The sequence below is a fragment of the Pelophylax lessonae genome (assembly GCF_965119305.1).
Source record: "Pelophylax lessonae genome assembly, chromosome: 1".
NCBI classification, from domain to species: domain Eukaryota; kingdom Metazoa; phylum Chordata; class Amphibia; order Anura; family Ranidae; genus Pelophylax; species Pelophylax lessonae.
Genome location: NC_138768.1, coordinates 160758838 through 160785566, shown reverse-complemented (window position 1 = coordinate 160785566; position 26729 = coordinate 160758838). Strand labels below are relative to the sequence as shown.

The 26729-nt window shown below is 40.9% G+C and overlaps 1 protein-coding gene across 1 annotated transcript in view; it reads right to left on the bottom strand.

Moving 5' to 3' along the window:
* Positions 1 to 26729, bottom strand: part of SLF1 (SMC5-SMC6 complex localization factor 1) — a 181734-nt gene that overhangs the window by 36284 nt on the left and 118721 nt on the right. The window contains exons 12-13 of the mRNA XM_082247713.1: positions 24290 to 24435; positions 8181 to 8353 (exon numbers count right to left, since the gene is read on the bottom strand). Coding sequence (XP_082103839.1) covers positions 8181 to 8353; positions 24290 to 24435 — 319 coding nt within the window. The remainder of the gene's footprint in view (positions 1 to 8180; positions 8354 to 24289; positions 24436 to 26729) is intronic.

Sequence of the window (26729 nt, the reverse complement as noted above, 5' to 3'; positions counted from 1 at the left end):
CACTTCAGCTCTGGAAGGGATTACCCCCTTAATGACCAGGCAATTTTTTTGAGATTCGGCGCTGCATTACTTTAACGAAAAATTGTGCGGTCCTGCGACGCTGTACCCAAATAAAATCGATGTCCTTTTTTTCCCACAAATATAGCTTTCTTTTGGTGGTGTTTGATCACCTCTGCGTTTTTTAGATTTTGCGCTATAAATAAAAAAAGAGCGACAATTTTGAAAAAAAATAAAACAAAAAAAAAACCACAATATTTACTTTCTGCTATAAAATATTCCCAATAAAAATTTTTAAAAAATCTAATTTTTTTTATCAGTTTAGGCCAATTTGTATTCTGCTACAAATTTTTGGTAAAAAAAAAACCAAAAACCAAAAAGCGTATTTACATTGGTTTGCGCAAAAGTTATAGCGTTTACAAATTACAGGATAGATTTTTGGACTTTTTAATTTTTTTATTATTAGTAATAGCAGGGATTTTTAGCGGGACTGCGACATTGCGGCTGACAGATGGGACCCCTAACTGACATTTATGACACTTTTTGGGAACCAGTGACATTAATACAGTAATCAGTGCTAAATATTATGCACTGTTACTGTATAATTGACACTGGCAGGGAAGGGGTTAATAATGCTTACTGACTGGGGGGGGGGGGGGGGGGGCTCTGGGACAGGCACATAGAGATCAGGGTTTCAGCTCTGCCTGTGTGACAGAAGAGCCGCCTGCTTTGTTTACATAGTTGTCATTTTCTGTAAAGATCGCGAGAGGCTGGCGGCGATCGCCGCTGCTCCTCCCGCTGTGTCCAATCACAGCGGGAGCACGGTCTCAGTGGTGCGTGCCGCTGAGACCGCATGCACATAATCATGTAGTGCTACGTGATAATGCGCAGCTGAGCTGCCCTGCCATAGTAATTCTGCGTGGGGCGGTCGGCAAGTGGTTAAAGCAGTATTAAAGCCAAAAGCAAACATTTATTATATTGCAACTTACCAGTTCCAGGATGCAATGGCTGTATTAGATTCCTTTTTTTAGCCCTGCTTTACACTATGTGAATCACACAGGAACCGCACCGTATTATTCTGCAATTCACATGCCGATTGCAAGCACAATACGATTGCAATGACGTGCGGGAAAGGGGCAGGGATTGCTGCGTTTCCTGCACCGCATATGCGTGAACTTTGTTTCTTCTACTTTCATCTGGTCAGTAAGTCTGTTGTTTTTCACAAGCTTATATTCTCTAGCAGTCTCAGTTTACATGGATAAGACAAAGCATTCAACACTGGCAAGAGTTTATAAAATTATGATCTTTTATTTATTCATGCAAAATAGTAATCCCAAAAGGAAAAAAAAACTGCTGTAACTGATATAAAGTTTAATACCACTTTAAGTGCTTTAAAGAAAAGAGGCCATGAAGAACATAACATTTACCAAAATCATTAGGATTTAGAATACTTTTTATTCAATCCGTGTTACAGGTTGGACCATGGCTACTTAACTACTGTTTGGCTAACTGGAACTTTGTGGGTTCTATTTTGAAATATTGTGTTTTTTTGGGGGGTTTTTTTGCACACAGGCATTATTTGTATGTTTGCTAAGCACTGCTGTTTCCCTATATCTCTTATAAGGTAAAATATAAATGTGTATACAGTGGAAGGCAAAGTCATTTCATTTACAAATTACAACCCTTTTAAGAGTCTCTTGTTGATTTAGACAGGATAGGTTTTTAATTTGCATATATAACATAAACATGGATATTTTTATTTAACCTTTAGGGTGTCTTTGGAGTCATGCCACAAAAAAATGCCCGATAAATGCCAGCAAAAAAAAAATGCAAGGTGTAGAGAAGCCGCCACACTGCTGTATTAATAATTATAAGAAAAATGCTCTTTTTTTTTTCGGGTTCTGGACATGCTACAGAGCTGAGACTTCACAGGTACACTTTTTAGACCCCCCAGACACTAAATCCAAAAAGTCATGCCTGCCTCCAAAAATGCCCGATAAATGCCTGCAAGAAAAATGGCCAGGTGGAGAGAAGCCATACTCATGTACTCATAAAAATTATAAGGAAATCAACCTGCTGAGCATTTTGATGCTTTCCTGTTCATTTATGTTTGAAACTAATAAAAATCTTTGACAACTAAAAATGATAAGAAAAATGCTTTTTTTTCTTGTTCAGGACCATTTTTATGGAAAGTCGGATCACAAGTCGCTTCAATTAAGATAAGGAGGCGACTCCCATTGAAGTATATGGGACAAGTCGGATCACAAGTCGCCTCAAAGTAGTACAGGACAATTTTCTGAAGTCGGAGCGACTTCAGTAGTGCCAATTAAGACAGCACTAACATTGCTTTTGTTATATCAAGCGACTTGGGGCGACTTGAGGGCACACAAGTCCCACAAGTCCCTCACAAGTCGCGCTAGTGTGAATGGGCTCTTATAGCATATTCCTATCTTCTCTGCTTTGCCTTTTTGATCACGTTCATTTAGTCAACAGATACTAAAGAATGTTTTATGCACGTTTTGGGCAACAGATGACAGGTCAGGTCTCAGTTATGGTATCCATGAAATCTCATTATATATTTTTGGGTATATATAGCTCACCCTCAAGATTATATATAACTTTTGTATAACTCTCCATTGTATATTCGATTAGAATCATTTTTACAAAGTTTTCTACTATTATTAATGTAGGTACTGTATGTTCACGGTTTACCCTATAAAGTGCTGTGAAATATCACAGTGCTGCAAAAATAAAAAATGCTAACTATAGCCTAAATAATAATGACAGGTTGGCCTTGGCCTCAAATGAATTGCCTTTTGTGCTCTAGTAGTTATTGTGTTCATACATTAAATTATTTGTGAAAAGTATATCAGAAAGTGCAAGGTACTTAAATAAAATATGTAGACGTTGAGCTACCCAACCTGAAAGGGGACAGTGGCTTCACTCCTGAAAGCTGTGTAGGGTTTCCTCGGGATTGTTTTCACTGAGAAACACACCTGCAGGCATGGATATTAATTTAGGGTCATCAAGGGTCTGAGACAGGTTGTAGATCTTGGGAGGCATCAAGAATATTCTTTGTCCTGTGTACAATTATTACATCTGAAAAGACCTACACCTGTTACTGTGATACCTGCTTACACCTGACTCCCATCTAAAGGATAATCACTCTTTTATTCAGTTACATATCCTGTTTGATGACTGCAAAATGGAAAGAATGCCAACACATGAATCACAAAAGTGTTTACTGGTTAGCACTTAGAACCATATTCTATTACAATTTATAGCGCTTGCAATGTGTTCTAACTCGGACAGCAAGACGCACTGTGTAAGTATACTTTCAATATTTATACACCAAGTACAAATGTCCAGATTGACATATTAGACGTAGTTTACTGCTTACGTAGATATAAAAAACACTAAAAGAAACACCAAGAGATGTTGCAGCATTTTCAGACAGGGCTGAGGCTAAAACGCTTCAGGGCCGAATGGTAAACACGTTGGCATGTGTTATTTTAGCCTGTTTCCTTACTATAACTTTTCTTTTTTAATTAAATCTAATTTACCAACATTTTCCTATCCTAAAGATGTCACAGGAAAGTTTATTCATAAAACATAGATGTGCAAAAGTTTGTGCTTGCAACTTAACCTGCAACAAGTGCACAAGTTCTGTGCACATTTTGCAGCTGATTAATCCCTTTGTTTCAGGTAAAGTGAATGTACATTTGTAAAATGTGGACAGATCACCTCTTGCTGGAAGCAGATAACTTTTTTTCGCGGACAAGCTTAGGAAGTTTAGGAAGTGTTTCAATGGACATGAGGCTGGAATGATGGCACTTTTTCCCTGTTTTTTTTTTTTTTATTGTCAAATGTGTCAGTTTTCAACTAAAATGTTTAACCTCCCTGGCGTTATCATTCTTTTGGATTTTAGGTGCTGAAAGCGGGACCATTATTTTGCATGTAATTCTTGTGAATGAGCAGCCCAAACCAACTGTATACATTTATTATATATATATATATGTGTATGTATACATATATTATGTATACACACATTATATATATATATATATATATATATATATATATATATATATATATAATGTATACAGTTGGTTTGGGCTGCTCATTCACAAGAATTACGTATATATATATATATATATATATATATATATGTGTGTGTAAATATATATGTATATTTATATATATATATATATATATATATATATTACTGTATATAAAAAGTACAGTAAAACTGCAGGAAAGGGCAGTGGGGGGCAAACTAATGTGATTTTTTTTTTTATTTTGAATAGTATCAGTGTGTTAGGTGTGTTTTTACATTTGAATTTGCCGCCGGTTCCACCCCCCTGCAAACGTCACATCGCAGGAGACGGAAGCCGGGGCACGGAGACGATCGGGAGGAAGATCCGCCGCGAGACACCGCCAGGATACATCGCTGGATCCCGGTGACAAGGTAAGTAACCTCTCTTTCAGGATCCAGCGATGCTTCTGGCGGTACCCCAAGTGTGGCTCGGGGTTACCGCTTTTGGCTCTGAAATTTAACCCCGAGCCACGCTTGGGAATACCGCTAAGAAGGTTAAGTCTCTTAACTAATACAGGGCACTTTTCACCCAATTCCTGCCCAGGCCGATTTTCAGTTTTCAGTGCTCCTGCACTTTTAATGACAATTGCGCAGTTATCCAACACTGTACCCATATTACATTTTTATCATTTCTTTGAGACAGTTCGAGCTTTCTTTTGGTGGTGAAAAACAAAAATTACTCGCGTTACCTTAAAAGCAAATCTATTATGTGTGTATATGAATGTTGCAGCTGCTGTTCACCAAGTAAATAACTCAGAGAAAATATAGGTAGTCAATTAACACAGCATACATTAATAAAAATTCATAAACATGCTTATGTGATACAAAAAAGTATTTAGAATAATTAAAATATGTATAAATGTCCAAAATGGTAAAATAATCCAAAGAAGTGTCCAATAAGGTAAAAATGCAATAAGTGCTCCAGTGCAGATAAAACACTCGTGCTCCAAGTGGTGGTGACCCCTCCAGGACCCCTACTCACCAGAATATGTGGACCCTAGATTAGGGTCTAAAGAGCTTATGGACACATAGATGTAAATGACACCAGGACTTCTCCTTAAGGATCAAAAGCTGAATGGACCCTCCTAAACGTTGGTAATCCTAGATATCTCCAAGCAATGTTTACCAGCCCTGACGGAGGAGATCAAACAGAAGGGAAGGACGTAGAATCCCAGGCACAGTGTCAGTAGCATAGGGACAGATTGCTGTCCTCCCAGCGGACATGGAAGACTGGTACTTAGTGGAGGAGATCCTATGCAAACTGAGGCTGGAATGTTGGCACTTTTTCCCTGTTTTTTTTTTTTTTTTTATTGTCAAATGTGTCAGTTTTCAACTAAAACGTTTGAGTCCCTTAACTAATACAGGGCACTTTTCACCCACTTCCAGCCCAGGCCAATTTTCAGCTTTCAGTGCTCCTGCACTTTGAATGACAATTGCGCAGTTATGCAACACTGTACCCATATTACATTTTTATCATTTCTTTGAGACAGTTCGAGCTTTCTTTTGGTGGTATTTAATCACCACTGGGATTTTTATTTTTTGCTAAACAAATGAAAAATTACTGAAATGTACTGCAGACGGGCAGCCCAGACAGGCACAGCAACATTCCGCTATGTTGTTGCCTGTTTATGGGTTTAAGGCGCCTGCCCCCCTGCCAACACCTGCTATGATTGTACACAGAGGGAGTTTTTCAGCAGGTCCTGGCAACTAATTCATGGCCAGGACCTGCTGATCAGCTGTGTCCAATCACAGCCCAGAGCCCCGTGTTGAAAATCAACACAGGTCTCTGTACAGAGGGAATCATCTCTCCATGCAAAGCAGGGATAAGAATCAAAGAAATATTTGGTAAAAATCACTTAGTCATTTCCCACTCAGTGTCAGATTGTCCACCGCACTATTACAGTGCCATTATAAGTGGCTGATCACCGCCATTAGCAGTTGGTAGTATTTAAAAAGTCTCCAAGATATACACCATTTTTAGATTCTATGACTTTCACGCAAACTAATCAAGATACACTTATTGGAATTTTTTTTTATAAAAAGACATGTAGCAGAATACATTTTGACCAAAATGTATGAAGAAATTTGATTTGTTAGATTTGTTTTAAACAGAAAGTAAAAAATATTATTTTTTTTCTCAAAATATTCTGGATTCTGGCAGGTTTATATATTAAAAACATAAAGCTCAATTTAGGTGAAAAAAATGATATAAATTTTGTTTGGGTACAGTGTTGCATGACTGCGCAAAAACCAGTTAAAATAAAGTGCAGTGCTAAATAGCAAAAAATGGCCTGGTCATGAAGGGGGTAAAACCTGGAGCTGAGTTGGTTAAACATGTCCTTTCTGACCTCTGTAGCTGCTTGTACTGCAAAGTAATTAATTTGCAAAGATCACAACAAATCTCTAAAGTTTGGTTTCTAACAGCTCAAAAACATCTGTTTGCTGTATGTTTACATTAGAAGGCTGGCAGGACGCCAAGATTCAGGTGCAATAAAAATTAAGAGAAAAAAAAAAAAGATTTCTGTGTCTGTTGTAAATTTGATCATAATTTTCTCCACAATGCTTATAGATACAGAGGTGAATGAAGGCTTGCTTTAAGTACTTCAACTGCTTGTTCAGAAAATGTAAAAACTGTGGTGTTCATAGTCTGGGCACAGGTTCAGTATAAGCCAAGTTGAAAGTCAATATTGCTTGAAAAGATGATGTCTTTAATTTGTGCCTTTAATAGTTATAATTGTACATACACTTTAATAATCTATATTTGCTTAACAGATGAGTTCACATTTACAAAAAAGCAATAAATACACATTTTATGCTGGTAGAAAATTGTACATTTATTATTATTTTTTTGTTAGGAACCTGTAAAGCACTGAACCCAGGATCAGCAGATCGTGGGTGTAATGCCACGGTCCTGCAGACTGTATGTGTAGGGTCTGCCCATACCTCTGACACAGGCAGGCAGTTACATTCTGACAGAAAGCTTAAGGAACTACCTAGAGCATGCAACAGTGCACTGGTAGTTCACTGAGAACTACAAGCTGACAGCCGCAAAGGCTGACGGTGCTTGTAGTTCACTGATTCAAAGGGATCCATCCTTATGGCTGTGCTCTCTTTGAATTGTGACAGCGTGTGTGGAGAGAAGATCCCCGGCTTGCTGTCACAAGGAGGGGGATCGGGGGGAGAGGGGCCTGATGCTGAACATGTTACATCCTAAATATGGGTGTGATATGTACCATTTTCAGAAAGGTGACGTTATCCTTTAAAGTTCTTGTCTGAGGGCCTGTTTTGAAGGGCTTTTGTTTGATTTAAACAGGCTTCTCACACAAGTCTTTGAAAATGCCGAATCTACAAGATACAGGTCAAATGCAGGTCAGATAGAGGTCAAATGCAATTCAAAGAACCTGAATTCAGCAAAAACTTTTATAAATAATATCCATCCACAATACAACAGTACAAAGTCAAACATTTTTCATAAAAAATGAATGTTTTTGCCGTAAATGGCCCTTTTTCAATCACTGGACTCAAAAAGAGCTCAAAACGGAGGAGTTTCAACTTTGTACTGTCTTATTATAGATTATTAAAAACAAAAGTGCTTCTGATTTGGCAACAAGGAACATGTAAGCCTCACAACTGCCACTGGACTGTTGTTGCACGAAGCAGCAGAAAAAAAAAAGTTGGTGCATTCTCTGATTTTTGACAATTATTTAGAACACATAATAATGTAGCACACATGAGCAAGATCTTAGAAATTAATTTCTTTAGTTCACGTTGCAATAAATATACATATAACCTCAAAGGACTTTGTAAAATAAATGCATTTATTGATATGCAAACTACTAAAAAATGAGGCATTTTGCAGAAAAACTGACATTCAATTGAACAATGCGCCCTTGCTACGTCTGCAGGCTTGTTTGGAGCAAATCACCAGAGAGCAGCGAGATGTGTTGTAGGTTAAACACAAAAAGGCTTTCTGACAGTCAGATTCATTTTCAGACAACAACAAAGGTCACACAAAGTTCAGGATATGTGTCAGGTCAGAAGCTGTCCCCCAAAGCAGAAAAATGGTGATGTTATAGGTATTACTTACGGCAGATCAAGCAGCACATCGCCTTGGTTTTGATTTTCACCATTTAGCATCAGTAAAGCCCTTTGAGACTCCAGGCAAGGCCGCTGCCCTATTTTCCTTTTTCCTTGGAGTTTCTGGACTTTTTCACTTCTCCTTGCCCCTGCTTTCCAGAGAGCCGGGATATACGTGCAGGTCTGATGGCAGAAATGTTGTATTAAGAAAAACCACACAAAAAAAAATGAATAAATTGCGGACAATAAAATAACAGATTTCATGAACACTCTTCATAAAAAAACACAATCTGAGTAAGTGTGAATATTAAAGACCTAGGGAACAAAGTATTAAGGGCCCTTTCACACTGAGGAGTTTTTCAAGTGCTTTTGCGTAAAAAAAAAAAAAAAAAAGAAAAGTGCCTGAAAAGCTCAAGTAAAACGCTTCCCTTCAAAATCCATTAACGTTTCCACACTGGGGCAGTGTGCTTCCGTTGCGGAGAAAAAATGCTGCTTACAGCATCTGTGTAGCATGTTCGGGGAGCTAAAAAACTGCACCAGAGACTCTCTTCCCCATTGAAATGCATCAAAAGTGCCTCAAAAATGCCCCCACTAAGCCTTTTTGGTGCAGTTTTTAAGTCACATGTCCTTTAAAAACCACACTGCAAGTGCTGCAAAAATGCTTCATTAAACACATAGGCATTTTACTGGCAGTTTTGAAGCAAACCTAGTGCCCCAAGTCTAAAAAGAGTATACAGTTTAAGGTAATCCCATGCCTACAAAAGTCATATACACATAGAAAATATTAAAAAATTAGGAGATGTATGTGCCATTCCTCCTTAGCCTTTCATACCTGTTAATGGTAAAGGCTAGACATACCATGGCTTACACATATTGACAAAGATCTTAAAGAGTAACATTCACTTTTGTTGGGGAAAAAACATTTCCCTCTGGGTCAATGTACATTGCAGGGATTTTGCCAAATTTTGTTGCAGATTCCTTTTGTTTTTCTGAAGAAATAGCGTTTACAAAATGTAAATGGGAGTGACTTTATTCATTATTGAACAGCTGCTGCACCTGCAGGGTTCTAATGAGGAAAGTGGCAGAGTCTGAATCATTTTAGACATCATTAACCCTTTGGGAGCATCTCACCAAAACTGACATTTATGTTGCAGAAAATGCCCAAAGTTTCATTTGCATCTCAGTGCAGACTTCTGGGAAAATCAGGAAGCCAATCACACAAGCAGGAAATTAAATTTCTGGGGGGCGTTCTGTACAGCATCTGTGTACAGAACAGCTCCAGTTTGCCATATTGCATTTACAGAAAATTACAGCGCTGTAGAGTGAAAAGGAAAGGTAATTTTTAATACTGATATACAGTGGGTACGGAAAGTATTCAGACCCCCTTAAATTTTTCACTCTTTGTTATATTGCAGCCATTTGCTAAAATCATTTAGGTTCATTCTTCTCCCTCATGAATGTACACATAGCACCCCATACTGACAGAAAAACACAGAATTGTTGACATTGTTGCAGATTTATTAAAAAAGAAAAACTGAAATATCACATGGTCCTAAGTATTCAGACCCTTTGCTCAGTATTTAGTAGAAGCCCCCTTTTGATCTAATACAGCCAGGAGTCTTTTTGGGAAAGATGCAACAAGTCTTTCACACCTGGATTTGGGGATCCTCTGCCATTCTTCCTTGCAGATCCTCTCCAGTTCTGTCAGGTTGGATGGTAAACGTTGGTGGACAGCCATTTTTAGGTCTCTCCAGAGATGCTCAATTGGGTTTAAGTCAGGGCTCTGGCTGGGCCATTCAAGAACAGTCACGGAGTTGTTGTGAAGCCACTCCTTCTTTATTTTAGCTGTGTGCTTAGGGTCATTGTCTTGTTGGAAGGTAAACCTTCGGCCCAGTCTGAGGTCCAGAGCACTCTGGAGAAGGTTTTTGTCCAGGATATCCCTGTACTTGGCCGCATTCATCTTTCCCTCGATTGCAACCAGTCGTCCTGTCCCTGCAGCTGAAAAACACCCCCACAGCATGATGCTGCCACCACCATGCTTCACTGTTGGGACTGTATTGGACAGGTGATGAGCAGTGCCTGGTTTTCTCCACACATACCGCTTAGAATTAAGGCCAAAAAGTTCTATTTTGGTCTCATCAGACCAGAGAATCTTATTTCTCACCATCTTGGAGTCCTTCAGGTGTTTTTTTAGCAAACTCCATGCGGGCTTTCATGTGTCTTACACTGAGGAGAGGCTTCCGTCGGGCCACTCTGCCATAAAGCCCCGACTGGTGGAGGGCTGCAGTGATGGTTGACTTTCTACAACTTTCTCCCATCTCCTGACTGCATCTCTGGAGCTCAGCCACAGTGATCTTTGGGTTCTTCTTTACCTCTCTCACTAAGGCTCTTCTCCCCCGATAGCTCAGTTTGGCCGGACGGCCAGCTCTAGGAAGGGTTCTGGTCGCCCCAAACGTCTTCCATTTGAGGATTATGGAGGCCACTGTGCTCTTAGGAACCTTAAGTGCAGCAGAAATCTTTTTGGAACCTTGGCCAGATCTGTGCCTTGCCACAATTCTGTCTCTGAGCTCTTCAGGCAGTTCCTTTGACCTCATGATTCTCATTTGCTCTGACATGCATTGTGATCTGGAAGGTCTTATATAGACAGGTGTGTGGCTTTCCTAATCAAGTCCAATCAGTATAATCAAACACAGCTGGACTCAAATGAAGGTGTAGAACCATCTCAAGGATGATCAGAAGAAATGGAAAGCACCTGAGTTAAATAAATGAGTGTCACAGCAAAGGGCCTGAATACTTAGGACCATGTGATATTTCGGTTTTTCTTTTTTAATAAATCTGCAACAATGTCAACAATTCTGTGTTTTTCTGTCATTATGGGGTGCTATGTGTACATTCATGAGGAAGAAGAATGAACCTAAATGATTTTAGCAAATGGCTGCAATATAACAAAGAGTGAAAAATTTAAGGGGGTCTGAATACTTTCCGTACCCACTGTATTACACTATGGCTTGCGTGTCAAATGTATATGCTACATTTTTTTATTTATTTTATTTTTTTATTTGTGATATTTTTTTCCCCACAACAGTGGAGTTACACTTTAACATACAAAGGCCAAATATAATATAATTTAAAATAGAAGACTAGAATTACACTTTAAGACAAATTCTCCTTTCTACAATACTATCGGAACTTTGCTGGAGCACAGGACAACTATGTGAAACTAGAAGTTTTCTACTCTATAAAACAGACACGAGTTAACTACAACATAGCTTTGAGGATGCTCGCAAGATTGTTAGATTTGCACCACAAATATCAAAGTTTTCCATGTGTTCAGCATAGGGGGAGAAATCTAAGCTTTGTGCTGTCTTTACAGTGTTTTTTCTTCAAGCTGCAATTTGTTTAGATGGAAACTTGAGACTATGCTTGTGTATGTGCCCTAAGGGTTAACTTTGTGCAGTGATGTGTTAAAGCTAAAGGGACAGTTCTGAGTGATAACAGCTGCCCCTCTGCCAAGACCTGACCTGAAAAATTAGTATGAGCAGTCAGAGCTAATTAGGAGGTGAGTAAGGACAAATATCCCTACAGGTTCTTTGCAGATTTGCTTGATAAAGGCTATGTGAAATGCACAAGAGCAAAACGTGCTTTAAAATGCCTCAATGATGACAACACAACAACTGGAAAGTCTACTTGTCTCCTGTATAACCATGAAGTAGTCTACGGAGGACTTTTGTTCTAGAAAGGGAACAATTGTTCAGCTAAACTTGTTCACTTCAAAACTATACATTCTGGGAATAAACCATAAATTACTTTGTAAAGGGTGAATAAAATAATTGGTTTTGTTACCATAACAATTAAAGTGATTGTAAAGTCTCTCTTTTTTTTTTTTTTTTTTAAATAACAAACATGTTATACTCACCTGCTCTGTGCAGCGGTATTGCACAGGGCAGCCTGGATCCTCCTCTTCTCGGGTCCCTTGCCAGCACACCTGGTCTCTCCCTCCTGTCGAGTGCCCCCACAACAGGCAGATTTCTATGGGGGCACCCAAGCCCCACCCCCCTCCTGATTGGCTAGCTGACTTTGATTGACAGCCGCAGGAGCCAATGGCAATGCTGTGTCTCAGTCAAATCGGGATGGAGAGTCCCGGATGGCCGAAGGACTCGTGGACATTGCTGGGACTCAGGTAGGTGTTAGGGGGTGCTGGGGAGGCTGCTGCACACAGAAGTCATTGTATCTTAATGCATAGAATGCATTAAGATAAAAAACCTTCTGACTTTACAACCCCTTTGAGCAGCTTGTACATGAGTCCGTTTTTTTTTTTTTTTTTTTTTTTTTTTTTAAGCTCAACCAGCGGGTTGATTGAAAAAAAAAAAAAAAAAAAAAAAACTTTATTCCCCAATCCATACACTCAATGTAGAGAAGGGAATCCCTCCCATTGAGACATTGTATTCTGATAGCAGGGGGACTTCCCCACTGTCAGCACTCCTAGCTGTTGAGCAGCAAAAATGCAACAGGGCAGTTGACAAGTCAGTAAATCAAATTCTGTGCAACCACCTTGCCCACACATGGATTGAAATTCATCTGGTCTCTGATAAACCGACAGAAACTGGGTCCATTTATAGCCGGCTTTAACAATATTTTTACCATATCACTATTCTTTAGTGCACACTCCAGTGTAGGATTATGCAAATATACTGTAAAATATATGAAGTTCAAGTTACCTTATATACTACATTACAACATATCAAACTTCTGTATTACACTATATAAAAAAAAATCCTGAAGTAAGTCGATGTCAATGTAACAACTGGTCTGTATATACTGTGGGGGCACTACAGTTGACATGTTCAGCATCAATAATATAGTTTGGTGGTATATGGAATTTTGGAGATCCTGAAGAATGCCTTCCTGGCACTACAAAACATTGCAATGTGGTAAGGATTCCTAAAAGAGTTTGTATATTTTCGCTGTCAACTTTTTTTTCTTCGAATTTTAACCACCTCCTTTCCAAGCCTATTATGACACTTAGCTCCTACATGTAAAAAAATACATTTTTGTAAGAACTTACCGTAAAATCCTTTTCTCTGAAGTCCATTGACAGACAAAACCCTTATTCGCAGCAATAAATCACATGTGTGGTTTAATATGTGGGCGTGGCCTACATATGCGTTAACCACTGTGAGCAAGCACAGGTGCTCTATCAATTATTTATTTATTTTTATTGTTTATTTTATGGCTTTTTTTATTTATACACTTTCCCTATAAAAAAAAAAAAAAATGTTTTCATCACTTTTATTCCTATCTCAAGGAATATAAACATCTTTTCTGATAGAAATAAGCAGTGACAGGTCCTCTGTATGGAGAGCTCTTGGGTCAATAAAACCCCACATTTTGCCTCTACAATGTAAAGCATTAGAGCATGACATGGCTCAAGTCCTCCTAGACCATAGAGATGAGCAGAGGCTATCTTTCCTGTGCCTATCTCTGAAGCCGCCAGATCGGTTCTCGGGCTTCCTGATCTGCCAGGTAAGCCTGAGAAACATTGAGAGGCGGCAGGGGGTGGGGTTTGGTGAACCCTCCAGCTGTTAGAGAAATGCCAGCTGGAAAAAACAATATCAGGGATATGGCAAATTGCTGCAGCAATAACCCCCATATTCCAATTATGAGGAAGGAAGTCCTTACATTAGGTTTTCCATACTGTAGGGGGTTACAGTTTCACACATTCATTTAACACAAACTGTTCAGTCTCCTGTTTCGCTCAGGCTCCAGCCTTGTCAGAATGCCTCTCTTTCAGGCAAATGTCTTGGTCACACACACTGCTCCCCTGCAACACAGCTATTACACAGTACACCACAGAGACCTACATTTTCTTTGTCAGAAGTCCGCCTTGACAAGGTACCTGTCTGCCACACTGAACAGACCTGGACATGTGAACACGATGCCCCTGAAGCCTTTGTCTCCTGGACAGGGAGCTTCTCCTAAATCGTTTGCCGAGACCTGCTGTCTCCTGACTAAAGCCCACACCTGTCTCGCCCTGAGTTATGCCCAAGCATTCATGTGAAACCTGCATCCCTTTTCCCTTTTAGGCTAAGTTAACACTACTGCAGCTGCAAATTAAACAGATTTTCACTATGATTATGTAGTGCGACTTGCTTGTGTTTTGGATTTGGTTTGCAGATTCTATGGGGCCGCACTGGAATTACACCATAGTAGCAGAGGACCTTATTCCAAAATCATGCTCTGATTTCCATTGTCATGTGATTCTGAGCAACTCAAGTCATATCTGAAATCACATTAGTGTGAACCAGACCTCATACAATGGCAGGGCCCTGACACACACACACACACACACACACACACACACACACACACACACACACATATATATATATATATACACACATTATATCAGCCCTCAAAAATTCCACTTGCCTGCTCGCATTTTGCGAGTGGAATGAGGAGGATGGCGAGTAAGGGCTGTGCTGTATGGGGAATGTATTAGTGCCTGCCGCCGCCATTCACAGCGCAGTCTGCATTCTTTCGTACAGCTCCTCTCCACCTCCTGCACCTGGGACCACCCCTCTCCGCCTCCTGAATGTCCCCGCCCCTCATAGGCTCGCAGCGCGAGCATCAGTGGCGGCCGGTGCGTTGGCTTCAGAAAAGGGTGGACCCGGGGCGCAGAGCAGTGCGCCCTGAGCCCACCCATTGTGTGACAATAGAGAATGAATAATCGCTATTGTCACACGGATCCTCCTCCTGATCCTCCTCCTGGCCAATCAGGAAGCGGGTCCGAAACCCGTTTCCTAAATGGGCGAAAGGTGAACAATTGCCATTGGCCAAGGAGGAGGACTCGGGAGACGCGGAGGATTGAGGAGAAGCCACCGCTGCATCAGGTAAGTGCACTGGTCTCTCTGCATGCTCTGGTAACTCTGCATTGAAAGGGGGCACGCTGTGGTCACTCTGCATTGAAAGGGGGCACGCTGTGGTCACTCTGCATTGAAAGGGGGCACGCTGTGGTCACTCTGCATTGAAAGGGGGCACGCTGTGGTCACTCTGTATTGAAAGGGGGCATGCTTATGAGATATGTTACGAGGGCGTGTTTAGGGGCGGAGCAGGGTAGTGTTTGGGTGGGGCAACAAGTGGCGAGTAACACTTAAGGCCTGGCTAGTAGCTCATGACTTGAAATTTTGAACCCTGCGTTATATATATATATATATATATATATATATATATATATATATATATATATATATATATATATATATATATGACCATTCCTCCAGCAGCAGCTTTTGTGAGGTCAGGCACGACGGACGTTGGACGAGAAGGCCTGGTTTGCAGTCTCGCTCTAATTAATCCCAAAGGTGTTCTATCGGGTTTAGGTCAGGACTCTGTGCAGGCCAGTCAAGTTTCTAAACCCCAAACTTGCTCATCCATGTCTTTATGGACCTTGCTTTTTGCACTGGTGCGCAGTCATGTTGGAACAGGAAGGGGTCATCCCCGGCCATCAGTCGAGGAAGATGGCCGTCTGAAGAGAGAGCTCCTGGACCTCACAGAGGTTCCTAGCCTTTTTCAGCGATGGCAGACAGCTACCTTGAGTCCTACCATCACCTACAAGTCGGTGCACTAACCATTGGGAAGCTAAAGCCTCCTCAAGGACCTGCAAACTGACCACATACTTCAGCTCCGCGGGATCACATTCAGCACAAGATGGCGCCGTCTGGGACCAGACGAGGACATCCTCCCCTCACAGTACACCACACGGCTCTCACTCCAGAGGCAGCAGCAGCTCTTCACACAGAGACTTTCTGGTGAGTAGCCCTGTAAAACCCAGCTCAAAAAAGTCTCCTTCACATCAGAATGCAGGTGAGAGGGGCCAGGGGAATATCTCGGAGGACTGCACACGTAAGTTTATTGAATGCACTGATGACTATCCAGCTGTGGGACAGCCTCTCTCAGCTAAGACTCTGAAAGACATGCTGGTTTCCCTCCGGGGGTCTCTTCATAGAGACATGGTGTCTATGGTTTCACAGAATAGAAGGGAAGTGGATGATATTGGAGAGAGAGCGCACCATGTTGAAATGGGAGACTTTGCGGTGGCACATAAAGAGCTAGTGGAGACTCATAATGGGGCAGAAGATGAGCTGCAAGCAATCAAATCAAAGCTAGCAGACCTGGAGGACTGCTTTAGGCAGAACAATGTGAAGTTCTGTGGTGTAGCTGAAACAGTTCCTTCATCTGAGCTGCCCAATTACAGCCAACAACTGATCTCAATCCTCCTTCCTGACATGTCAAAATGAGAAATTATTGTGATAATCGCCAGAATACACTTTTATCATGTTAAAGAGGCATTAATGCAGCAAGCCAGAAAGGAACCCCTTGTAACGCTCTTGCGTTTTTTGTTAGTGAATGGATTTGCAGCTGCAGAATTATTACACTCAGTAGTCATGTAGAGATGTGTTGAACAAACATATCCAACTCTCAGGACTCATCACCGTGCACAGCCTGCTTTATGCAAATATACATACACTCAATATGATGTTCCTGGAGTGATAGGATGTATATGATAGTATAGAGGTGAGAGACAGGCGTTAGAAATGGTGAGCACTCAGTAGTAATATTCAGGAGAGTGGTAGGTGATGATACGTAGTATGCAATCATGTATAGTAACAGGTAGTAGGGGACAGCAGATGAAGTATACAAGAGAGAGTAACCTAGTTCAATGATGCAGATGATGGTAGGCTCAAGAGCTAGCAATCTATGAAGTTATGCAGATGATAGAAATAGTGCTTACATAGTAACAGTCCTTAGTATGCAGAGGTAGATAGTGTAAGTTAGTTAGGAAGAAATCCCCTGTGGGGTACTTATCACAAGTTGGGTTAGTAGTAGCAAGGTCCAGTAGCAAGAGAGTGATCCGGTAGCGAGATACGGGATCGGTAGCGAGGTTCCGGTTTTGTTCAGGCAAAGGAATAGCTAGAAGCTCCGGCAGCATAGGACAAGACTGGTCAAGCATGCGGTTTGAACGAGCAATGAGTGAGAGAAAACCGGCGATTGAAATAGCCGCTCATAGCGGCGCTCGGCGATGATGTCATCGTTCTTAAAGGTGTATGCGTTCCACCTAGTTAGCAAGGTGGGACGCAATATTAAGTTAGAAATGGGAAATAAGGGTACCAAAGGTACCAGAATCTTACAGTACCCCCCCCTTAAGGCCGGCTCCGGAAGGCCAATAGCACTGGTTTTTCCGGGTATTTCGAGTGAAATGTTCGTATAAGTCTAGGTGCGTGAACATCAGCAGTATCCAACCAGGTGTCGTCTTGGGGTCCATAGTTCTTCCATCTTATGAGATATTGGAGTCTTCCTCTGTGGATACGAGAATCCAGAATCTCCTTGATCTCATATTCTTCTCCGCCTTCAACTTGTACTGGAGGTGGAGGCAAGATGGTAGGCCTTATTCCTTGGTTAGGAACATGTGGTTTTAGTAGCGACACATGAAAGATGGGATGTATTTTGAGATCTGCCGGTAAGGTGAGTTGCACTGCAGCTTTTCCAATGAGTTTCTTAATTGGGAAGGGTCCCAGAAATAAAGGTCCAAGTTTTTTACTAGGGATCTTTAATCTCAAATTTTTTGTAGATAGCCAAACAAGATCCCCAATAGCATATTGAGGAGAGGGTTTTCTACGTAGGTCGTAGTACCTTTTTTGTTGACTATGGGCATGTGATATGGTGGTGTTGAGTAAACCCAGAGAGTCCTTTATTTGGGTGAGATAATCAGAGGCCACTGGGTTACTTGATGGAAGGATGCGTGGTGGGAGAAGAGTGGAATGAAACCCATAGTTCAAGTAAAATGGACTTTGCTTAGTAGTACTGTGGGTTGCGTTGTTATAAGCGAATTCCACCAGCGGGAGGAGGTCCACCCAATCGTCCTGTAGGTATGAGGTATAGCAACGTAGATACTGCTCAATGCACTGGTTGACTCTTTCTGTCTGTCCGTTGGTCTGAGGGTGGTAAGGAGAAGTAAGTTTTCGCTCTATTCGTAGTATCTGACATAGAGCTTGCCAAAACTTGGAGATGAACTGTGAACCACGGTCAGACAGAAGGGTCTTTGGAATACCATGTAACTTAAAGACATGTTTCACTAGCAATTCCGCTGTTTGCTTGGATGAAGGTAATCTTCGAATAGAAATGAAATGTGCCATCTTGGTCAGATGGTCCACTGACACTAGAATGGTGTTAAATCCTTTGGAAGGTGGTAGTTCTACTATAAAGTCTAAGGACACAACTTCCCATGGAACCTGGGGTATTGGTAGACTACAAAGTAGACCAGATGGTTTTGTAGTGTCAATTTTGGACCTTGCACAGATGTCACAAGAAGAAACAAATTTTTGTACGGTCGTCTTCATGTCAGGCCACCAAAACTGCCTAGTAAGTAAATTGAATGTTTTAGTCATACCCATATGTCCTGCCATAGGCACATCATGCGACAATTCCAAAATCTTGGTACGCATAGTAGGGGGTATGTAAAGTTTGTCGTTGTAATAGAGGAAGCCTTCTGCATCAGCACTTAGTTGTGGTGGAGGTGAATCCAATCCTATGCTGTGCAAAATCTCTTCCTTCAGGGAACGAACAACACCGACAATACGTTCATAGGGTATTATAGGAATTGAAGGTATTTCGGCGTAGTTATCCTCGGTTAATCGTGACAGCGCATCCGCCTTTTTATTTTTGTCTGCAGGAGTGTAGGTCACCAAAAAGTTGAATCTTAAAAAGAATAAGGACCATCGTACCTGCCGGTGGGAAAGAGTCTTGTTAGTCTGAAGGTACTGAAGATTTTTATGATCTGTGTATATGAGAACTGGTAATCGAGTACCCTCAAGTAGGTGTCGCCAATTCTCCAATGCCAATTTTATGGCAAGCAACTCTTTTTCACCCACTGGGTAATTCACCTCGGGGCTGCTTAGTGATTTTGAGAAAAAAGCAACTGGGTGAAGTGGTGAAGTATTTGTTGGTCGTTGGGAGAGAACTGCTCCTACTGCCATATTTGACGCATCTACCTCCAGGATGTATTGAAGGGATGGGTCTGGATGGCGTAGTATGGGAGCAGAAGTAAAGCTTGATTTTAACAAGCGGAAAGCTCCATTTGCTTCTTCTGACCATTTGAATACTTTCTTTATACTTGTGAGTTGTGTGAGAGGTCTCACAATAGCAGAGAAGTTCTTGATGAACTTCCTATAGAAGTTAGAAAATCCGAGGAATCTTTGTAATGCTTTACGAGTTGTTGGCACAGGCCAATCTAGAATACAGGATATCTTGCTCATATCCATTTTGATTCCATTTTTAGATATGATGTATCCTAGGAATAGTACTTCTTCTTTATGGAATAAACATTTTTTCAATTTTACGTACAAGTTGTGTGCAAGTAGTCTGGACAACACGAGTCTTACATGTTTTATGTGTTCAGATAAAGATTGAGAATAAATAAGTATATCGTCCAGATACACTACAACACAAACATCAAGTAAGTCTCTGAAGATGTCATTTATGAATCGTTGAAAGGCTGCGGGAGCATTACACAACCCGAATGGCATCACAAGGTACTCGAACAATCCGTATCTGGTTCTGAATGCTGTCTTCCATTCATCCCCGATGATAGAAATAGTGCTTACATAGTAACAGTCCTTAGTATGCAGAGGTAGATAGTGTAAGTTAGTTAGGAAGAAATCCCCTGTGGGGTACTTATCACAAGTTGGGTTAGTAGTAGCAAGGTCCAGTAGCAAGAGAGTGATCCGGTTGCGAGATACGGGATCGGTAGCGAGGTTCCGGTTTTGTTCAGGCAAAGGAATAGCTAGAAGCTCCAGCAGCATAGGACAAGACTGGTCAAGCATGCGGTTTGAACGAGCAATGAGTGAGAGAAAACAGGCGATTGAAATAGCCGCTCATAGTGGCGCTCGGCGATGATGTCATCGTTCTTAAAGGTGTATGCGTTCCACCTAGTTAGCAAGGTGGGACGCAATATTAAGGTAGAAATGGGAAATAAGGGTACCAAAGGTACCAGAATCTTACACCCCTGCTGCCCGAACCATATTCAGGGATTTAACTATATGCAGACCTGTCAAAGCACACCATGCAAGCTTGCAAAAAACTAGTCTCTCTTACTAAGCTATACCACAATCATAGCATCATTTATTGTTTGGGCTTCCCAGCTAAACTATTAGTCACAAAAAGTACACCGTATTCTCAGTGGAAGAAGGAATGAAGCTAGCGAAGCAATGGGGCTTGCTGCCTTCAGATGGCCAAAGTCCTTCTGCTAAACTTTCCCCATTAAGAGCCGACCCTTTGTGGGAAACAGACCCTGGCTGAATGTACCAGCATTTACTATGTTGAAATTGGTAGACTCAAGTAAACACTTGAATATAAAAGAAACCCTGTGGCTCTGACGAGAAGTTACCCCCACCTAAAAATTCAGTATTTACTGGTTTCAGTGACTTTCTTGTTTTTTACACTTGTTTTTTTTTTCAGTTTTTATTTGCCTACTTCTAGCTCTCTTGTTGACACCATTGACACCAAACCTACACTCTGGAGGTTCCCAAAACTGAAGCCGAATAATCTGTTGAAACTACTCTGACAATTGTCTCAATTAATATCCTTCATATTTAATATCCTTCATATATGGTTCTTAAAATCATCGCATTAAATGCCCATGGGCTTAAAAGTCCATACAAGCGAAAAGCTATGTGGCAAGACGCCAAAAATCTAAACAGAGACATTATTTGTTTGAAAGTAACTAATTTCTTAGCTAGCAAACCTCCAAATTGCACCCATAAGGTATTTTCTCATGTATTGACAACAAATGCAAAGGTTAGAAAAGAGGAACGTTAATTGCTGTCAAAAACTCTTTTTTCTTTTAAACTTCATATATCAGTCTTGGATTCACATGGCAGATATGGTATTCTAGTGTGCGACATTACCAACATCACCTATTCTATAGCAAATATATATGCCACAAATTCATAACAAATAGCCTTTCTGCGCAGGGTTACAAAGAAAATTCACCAGATATGCAAAGGCTATCTACTCATATGTGGAGATTTCAATTCTATAGCCGACAACAACTTGGACTCCACTGCACATACCGAAGCATGCTTTACCTTGCAACCCTTTCTTCATAGTGACGACTTGTACCATATATGGCGGTTTCTTAACCCAACAGAAAAAGACTACACTTATTACTCTGCTCCTCACAAGATATATACACGTATTGACCTTTTTGTCTCAGATTTGCAATTGCTGTCTAGAGTGTCGGTGGCAAAGATCCATTCTATTCTTTGGTTGGATCATGCCCCGATCTCTATTTCCCTCACAGAACCTCATACCATGAAGCCCACTTAATGCAAGACTTTTTTCCAGGCTGCCATTTAAAGAGGACTCACCGTCACTGGGAGTGAAAGACAGATACTTAATGGACACTGGGACTATGGTTTAGATCAGTGTTTCTCTCAACTCCGGTCCTCAGGGCACGCTAACAGGCCAGGGTTGCAAGATAACTGAAATACATCCCAGGTGATATCATTTGCTGCTCAGTGATTGCACTATTCTAGTCTGCATCTCCCCAAGGTAATACTTAAAATCTGGCCTGTTAGTGTGCCCTGAGGACCAGAGTTTTGAACCACTGGTTTAGATTGCTTCAAGCGGGACAGTAATATTTGTCAGCCATGTATCTCGAGAAATATGTGAGGATTATTCCTGTTTGATTCTGAACATGTTAATTGAAAGAGCTAAATCACATTGGCTTCTGTTCCATGTCCTTCAATGTCAGACAGGCTCTCCCTATTGTTTGTGTATTGAGGTATTGTGTATTGTATTTCAGGAGCTCGAGGACGGCCATCTGCTAGTTAATTGGCTTAGTTTGATTGAATCATTGTCATCTGTTAGTTGCTGAGTGGAAATAGTATACTGTTTGTGTAGGTTATTCTTTAGATATGTTAATTATATTTCTGTATACAATTTCATCTGCATATGATAATGTAATCAGGAAACCCCTGACCTGGTGGGGTAATTTGGTCAGGAGGGGGATGTGCTCATGTGTGTATAAATTGAGTGTGAAACTGTTCAATAAAGGAGAAGATTCCAGTACAAGCTAAGTTGTAGGCTAGCTTTATAGGAGGGTGGCTGGAAAATCTGATATCTATGTTCACGACTGGGAGAAAGCCGTATACTGACGGAAGTCCACAAGTACAGTGTGGGTTGAGGTTCCGTTACAGGACTTAAGGAAAAAAAATACAAGAATTTTTTTCAAATAATGTTACTCCAGATGTTTATTTTCCTTCCCTCTGGTGTGCACACAAGGCTTTTACTAGAGGCCTCTTGATACAGATGGCAGCTAGGGAAAAAAGGCATAAAATGCAAAAAATGTCTGATCTATTGCTACGAATCAAACAGCTAGAGTCTCAACATAAAACTTCCTTGGTGGATGATAAGCTACGAAAATTGACACAGTACAGAAATGAATTAAAATCCCTTCTAGAAGCAAACCATGAGAAAGCCTTGAGGAAATATAAAGCCTTGCGCTACTCTCAAGGCAACAAGGCTGGCAAATTTTTAGCCAACTATCTCAGACAAAGACAAGCCAAATCTAAATTAGGTTCTATTCTCGACCCTGAAACAAGAACCAAAGTATTCCATTCTAAACATATAGCTAAAGCTTTCCAAAAATATTATAGGGATCTCTACAATCTTGCTAATGATACATCTACCTATCAACCAATCAAGTCTTCGATCTCTGCCTTTTTAAACTCTGCTTCCCTTCCATCGGTATAAAAAGGCGGAATTGGAAAATCTCAATTCCCCTATCATGGAAAGTGAGATTCTAGCTGTTATTAAATCATTATAATAATAAGTTACCAATTTCTGATGGGTTTACAGCTGAGTATTTCAAAACCTATAAGGATGTGTTAACACCTCATCTGACTACACTGTTTAACCTGGCTGCCTCCGCGGCGTCTTTCCCTTCAGAAATGTTACAAGCCACGATAGTGACTGCCTAAGCCTGGGAAGACTCTGGATTGCCCACAAAACTTCCGTCCCATATCATTATTAAATTCAGATATCAAAATTTATGCCAAATTGATAGCCAACAGACTAGCAAAAATTACCCCTAACCTAATCAAAGCAGACCAGGTCGGATTTGTACAGGGTAGACAGGCATCCGATGGCACTTGTCTCATGATCTATCTTCTACGTATAGCTGAAATGCAAAAGATTCCATCAGTGTTTTTAGCTCTTGATGCTGAAAAGGCATTTGACTGGGTGCATTGGGGCTAACAACAAGCTACCCGGCGCAAGTTCGGGATTCACAGTTTTGTCTGGTCAGCAATAACTGCACTTTATTCTACCTGAATTCTATCCTGAATTCATATAGGGTTAATCCATATACAAAAAGAACCAGGCGCCTTCACCTTGATAAGAAATAGCTGAATATCTGTAACCTGCATTGGAGTTTAATAAAACCAAATTAAAAAATATTGTCCAAAATGTCTTGGTATGCCGACGCCTTAAGAATTTCCTTCACTGGAACTAAGGGGCCAAGCCCAACCCCTGAAAAACAACCCCACACTATAATCCCCCGTCCACCAAATGATTTGGACTAGTAAAACACTTAGACTAGGCTTTAAGCCCATTTAAATTGGTTCTAAAGGTAAAGCTTTTTTTTACATTAATTCATTCCCTACATTAAGGTAAAAAACATTTCTATTCGACCCCCTCCCCCAATTACTTACCATTTGTTCTGTCCCTTCTCCCTGCTCTCACAAGCCATTGGCTCCTGCTGTTGTCAGTGAAATCCTGTAAAGAGGGAGCGGGGGGGAGAAGGCTGAGCCGTGTTGTGTGTATCTATATACACACAACAAGGCTTGGGAGTGAGCCTACAGGTGCCCCCCCCAAAGGAAGAGGTTTCTTATGATTCTGAACAGAGGAGAAGGATCAACAGTACTGGCGGGGGGACCCCAGAATAGGAGGCTTATGACCGCTCTGTGCAAAAAGGTAGGTATAACATGTTTGTTGCTAAGCACATAGAGTTTGTTAGTGCAATGTCTATCTGACTGCATATCTAATTCTGTGACTGCTTACCAGCTTCTCCAAAGTTATTGGCTCAGAGGACATGTTAACACTGTTCTCTAGGTAAAGGTTCTTGAATATCATTTCGGAGATTAACATCTGAAGCCAAGATGAAGCAATAGAACAAACAAACTGTTCTTTTTCTTCTAGAGTAAACTCTGAAATAAAAGCAAAGGACTGACTTTACAAATTTAAAGGAGATTTCTAGCTTATAAAATGCTGGCTTTAAACAAAAAAAATATTCTCCACACAACTATACTTTAACATACACACTCCTAAAGCTACAGTGCCTGGAAAAAGTATTCTTACCCAATGAAACTTTCCACATTTTGCCGTGTTACAACCAAAAACTTAAATGTATTTTATTGGGATTTTATGTGATAGACCGACACAAAGTGGCACATAATTGTGAAGTGAAATAAAAATGATAAACGGTTTTTAAAATTTTTTACAAATAAATATCTGAAAGGTGTGGCGTGCATTTGTATTCAGCCCCCTTTACTCTGATACCCCTAGCTAAAATCCAGTGGAACCAAATTGCCTTCAGAAGTCCCCTAATTGGTAAATAGAGTCCACCTGTGTGTAATTTAATCTCAGTATAAATACAGCTGTTCTGTGAACCCTGAACAAACAGCATCATGAAGGCCAAGAACACACCGAACAGGTCAGGGATAAAGTTGTGGAGAAGTTTAAAGCAGGGTTAAGTTATAAAAAAATATCTCAACATCTCATGGAGCACTGTTCAATCCATCATTCGAAAATGGAAAGAGTATGGCACAACTGCAAACCTACCAAGACATGGCTGTCCACCTAAAGTGACAGGCTGGGCAAGGAGAGCATTATTTAGAGAATCAGCCAAGAGGCCCATTGTAACTCTTGAGGAGCTGCCGAGATCCACAGCTCAGGTGGGAGAATCTGTCCACAGGACAACTATTAGACACGCACTCCATAAATCTGGCCTTTATGGAAGAGTGGCAAGAAGAAAGCCATCGTTGAAAAAAAGCCATAAAAAGTCCTGTTTGCAGTTTGCGAGAAGCCATGTAAGGGACACTGCAAACATGTGGAAGAAGGTGCTCTGGTCAAAAGACACCAAAACTGAACTTTTTTGGCCTATACGCAAAGCAATACGTGTGGCAGAAAACGAACACTGTACATCACTTTGAATACCCCATGCCCACAGTGAAACATGGTGGTGGTGGCAGCATCATGTTGTGGGGATGCTTTCTTCAGCAGGGACAGGGAAGCTGGTCAAAGTTGATGGGCAGATGGATGGAGCCAAATACAGGGCAATCTTAGAAGAAAACCTGTTAGAGTCTGCAAAAGAATTGAGACTGGGACAGGGGTGTCAAGGTCTTACCTTGCCCTCCTATTGGCAGCCATCCTGGACATGTTCAGACTGCTCCCTCCTATAAACTCTGATTACATCATCACTTGCCTGCTGCCTGGGTGTCGCACAGTGATGATGCTGCACACCTAACTATATCTATCACATGATGGGTTGCAGTCCTTGCCCTTGCATTTGTGCTCCAAGGTGCATCTCCTCTAGCAGTCTTCTGTTCTCCATGTTCCTCTGTGTATGACCCTGGCTTGGCTGACGACTCTCCTGGCTCCTGACCCCGCATCGTCAGACGACCCTGCATCGACAGACGACCCGGCATCAGCAGATGATCCATTTCTGGATTTGACCCCAGCTTGGATGACTACCCAATTCTGGACTTGACCCTGGCTTGTTCCTGCTCTCACTTCCTCTGTTGTGCGTTTATTGTTGTTCTCTCCAATAAACTGCTTTATTTTGCCTGCATTCCCATGTGGTCTGGTTTCCTGGCACTCTGACAGGAGGTTCACCTTCCAGCAGGACAACAACACTAAACGTACAGCCAGAGCTACAATGGAATGATTTAGATCAAAGCATATTCATGTGTTTGAATGGCCAAGTCAAAGTCCAGACCTAAATCCAATAGAGATTCTGTGGCAAAACTTGAAAATTACTGTTCACAGACGCTCTCCATACAATCTGACAGAGCTTGAGCTATTTTGCAAGGAAGAATGGGCAACAATTTCACTCTTTAAATGTGCAAAGCTGGTAGAGACATCCCCAAAAAGACTTGCAGCTGTAATTGCAGCGAAAGGTAGTTCTACAAAGTATTGACTCAGAGGGGCTGAATACAAATGCCCGCCACACTTTTCAGATATTTATTTGTAAAAAATGTTGAAAACCATTTATCAATTTCCTTTCACTTTACAATTACGTGCCACTTTGCATTGGTCTATTACATAAAATCCCCAAAAAATACATTCACGTTTTTGGTTGTAACATGACAAAATGTGGAAAATTTCAAGCGGTATGAATACATTTTCAAGGCACTGCACATTCAAGGCAAGTAGAAAATGATTCTGATGAAATATGAATAAGTGAATTGTTTTACTTCCCAAAGGATTTGCAATTCTGTTC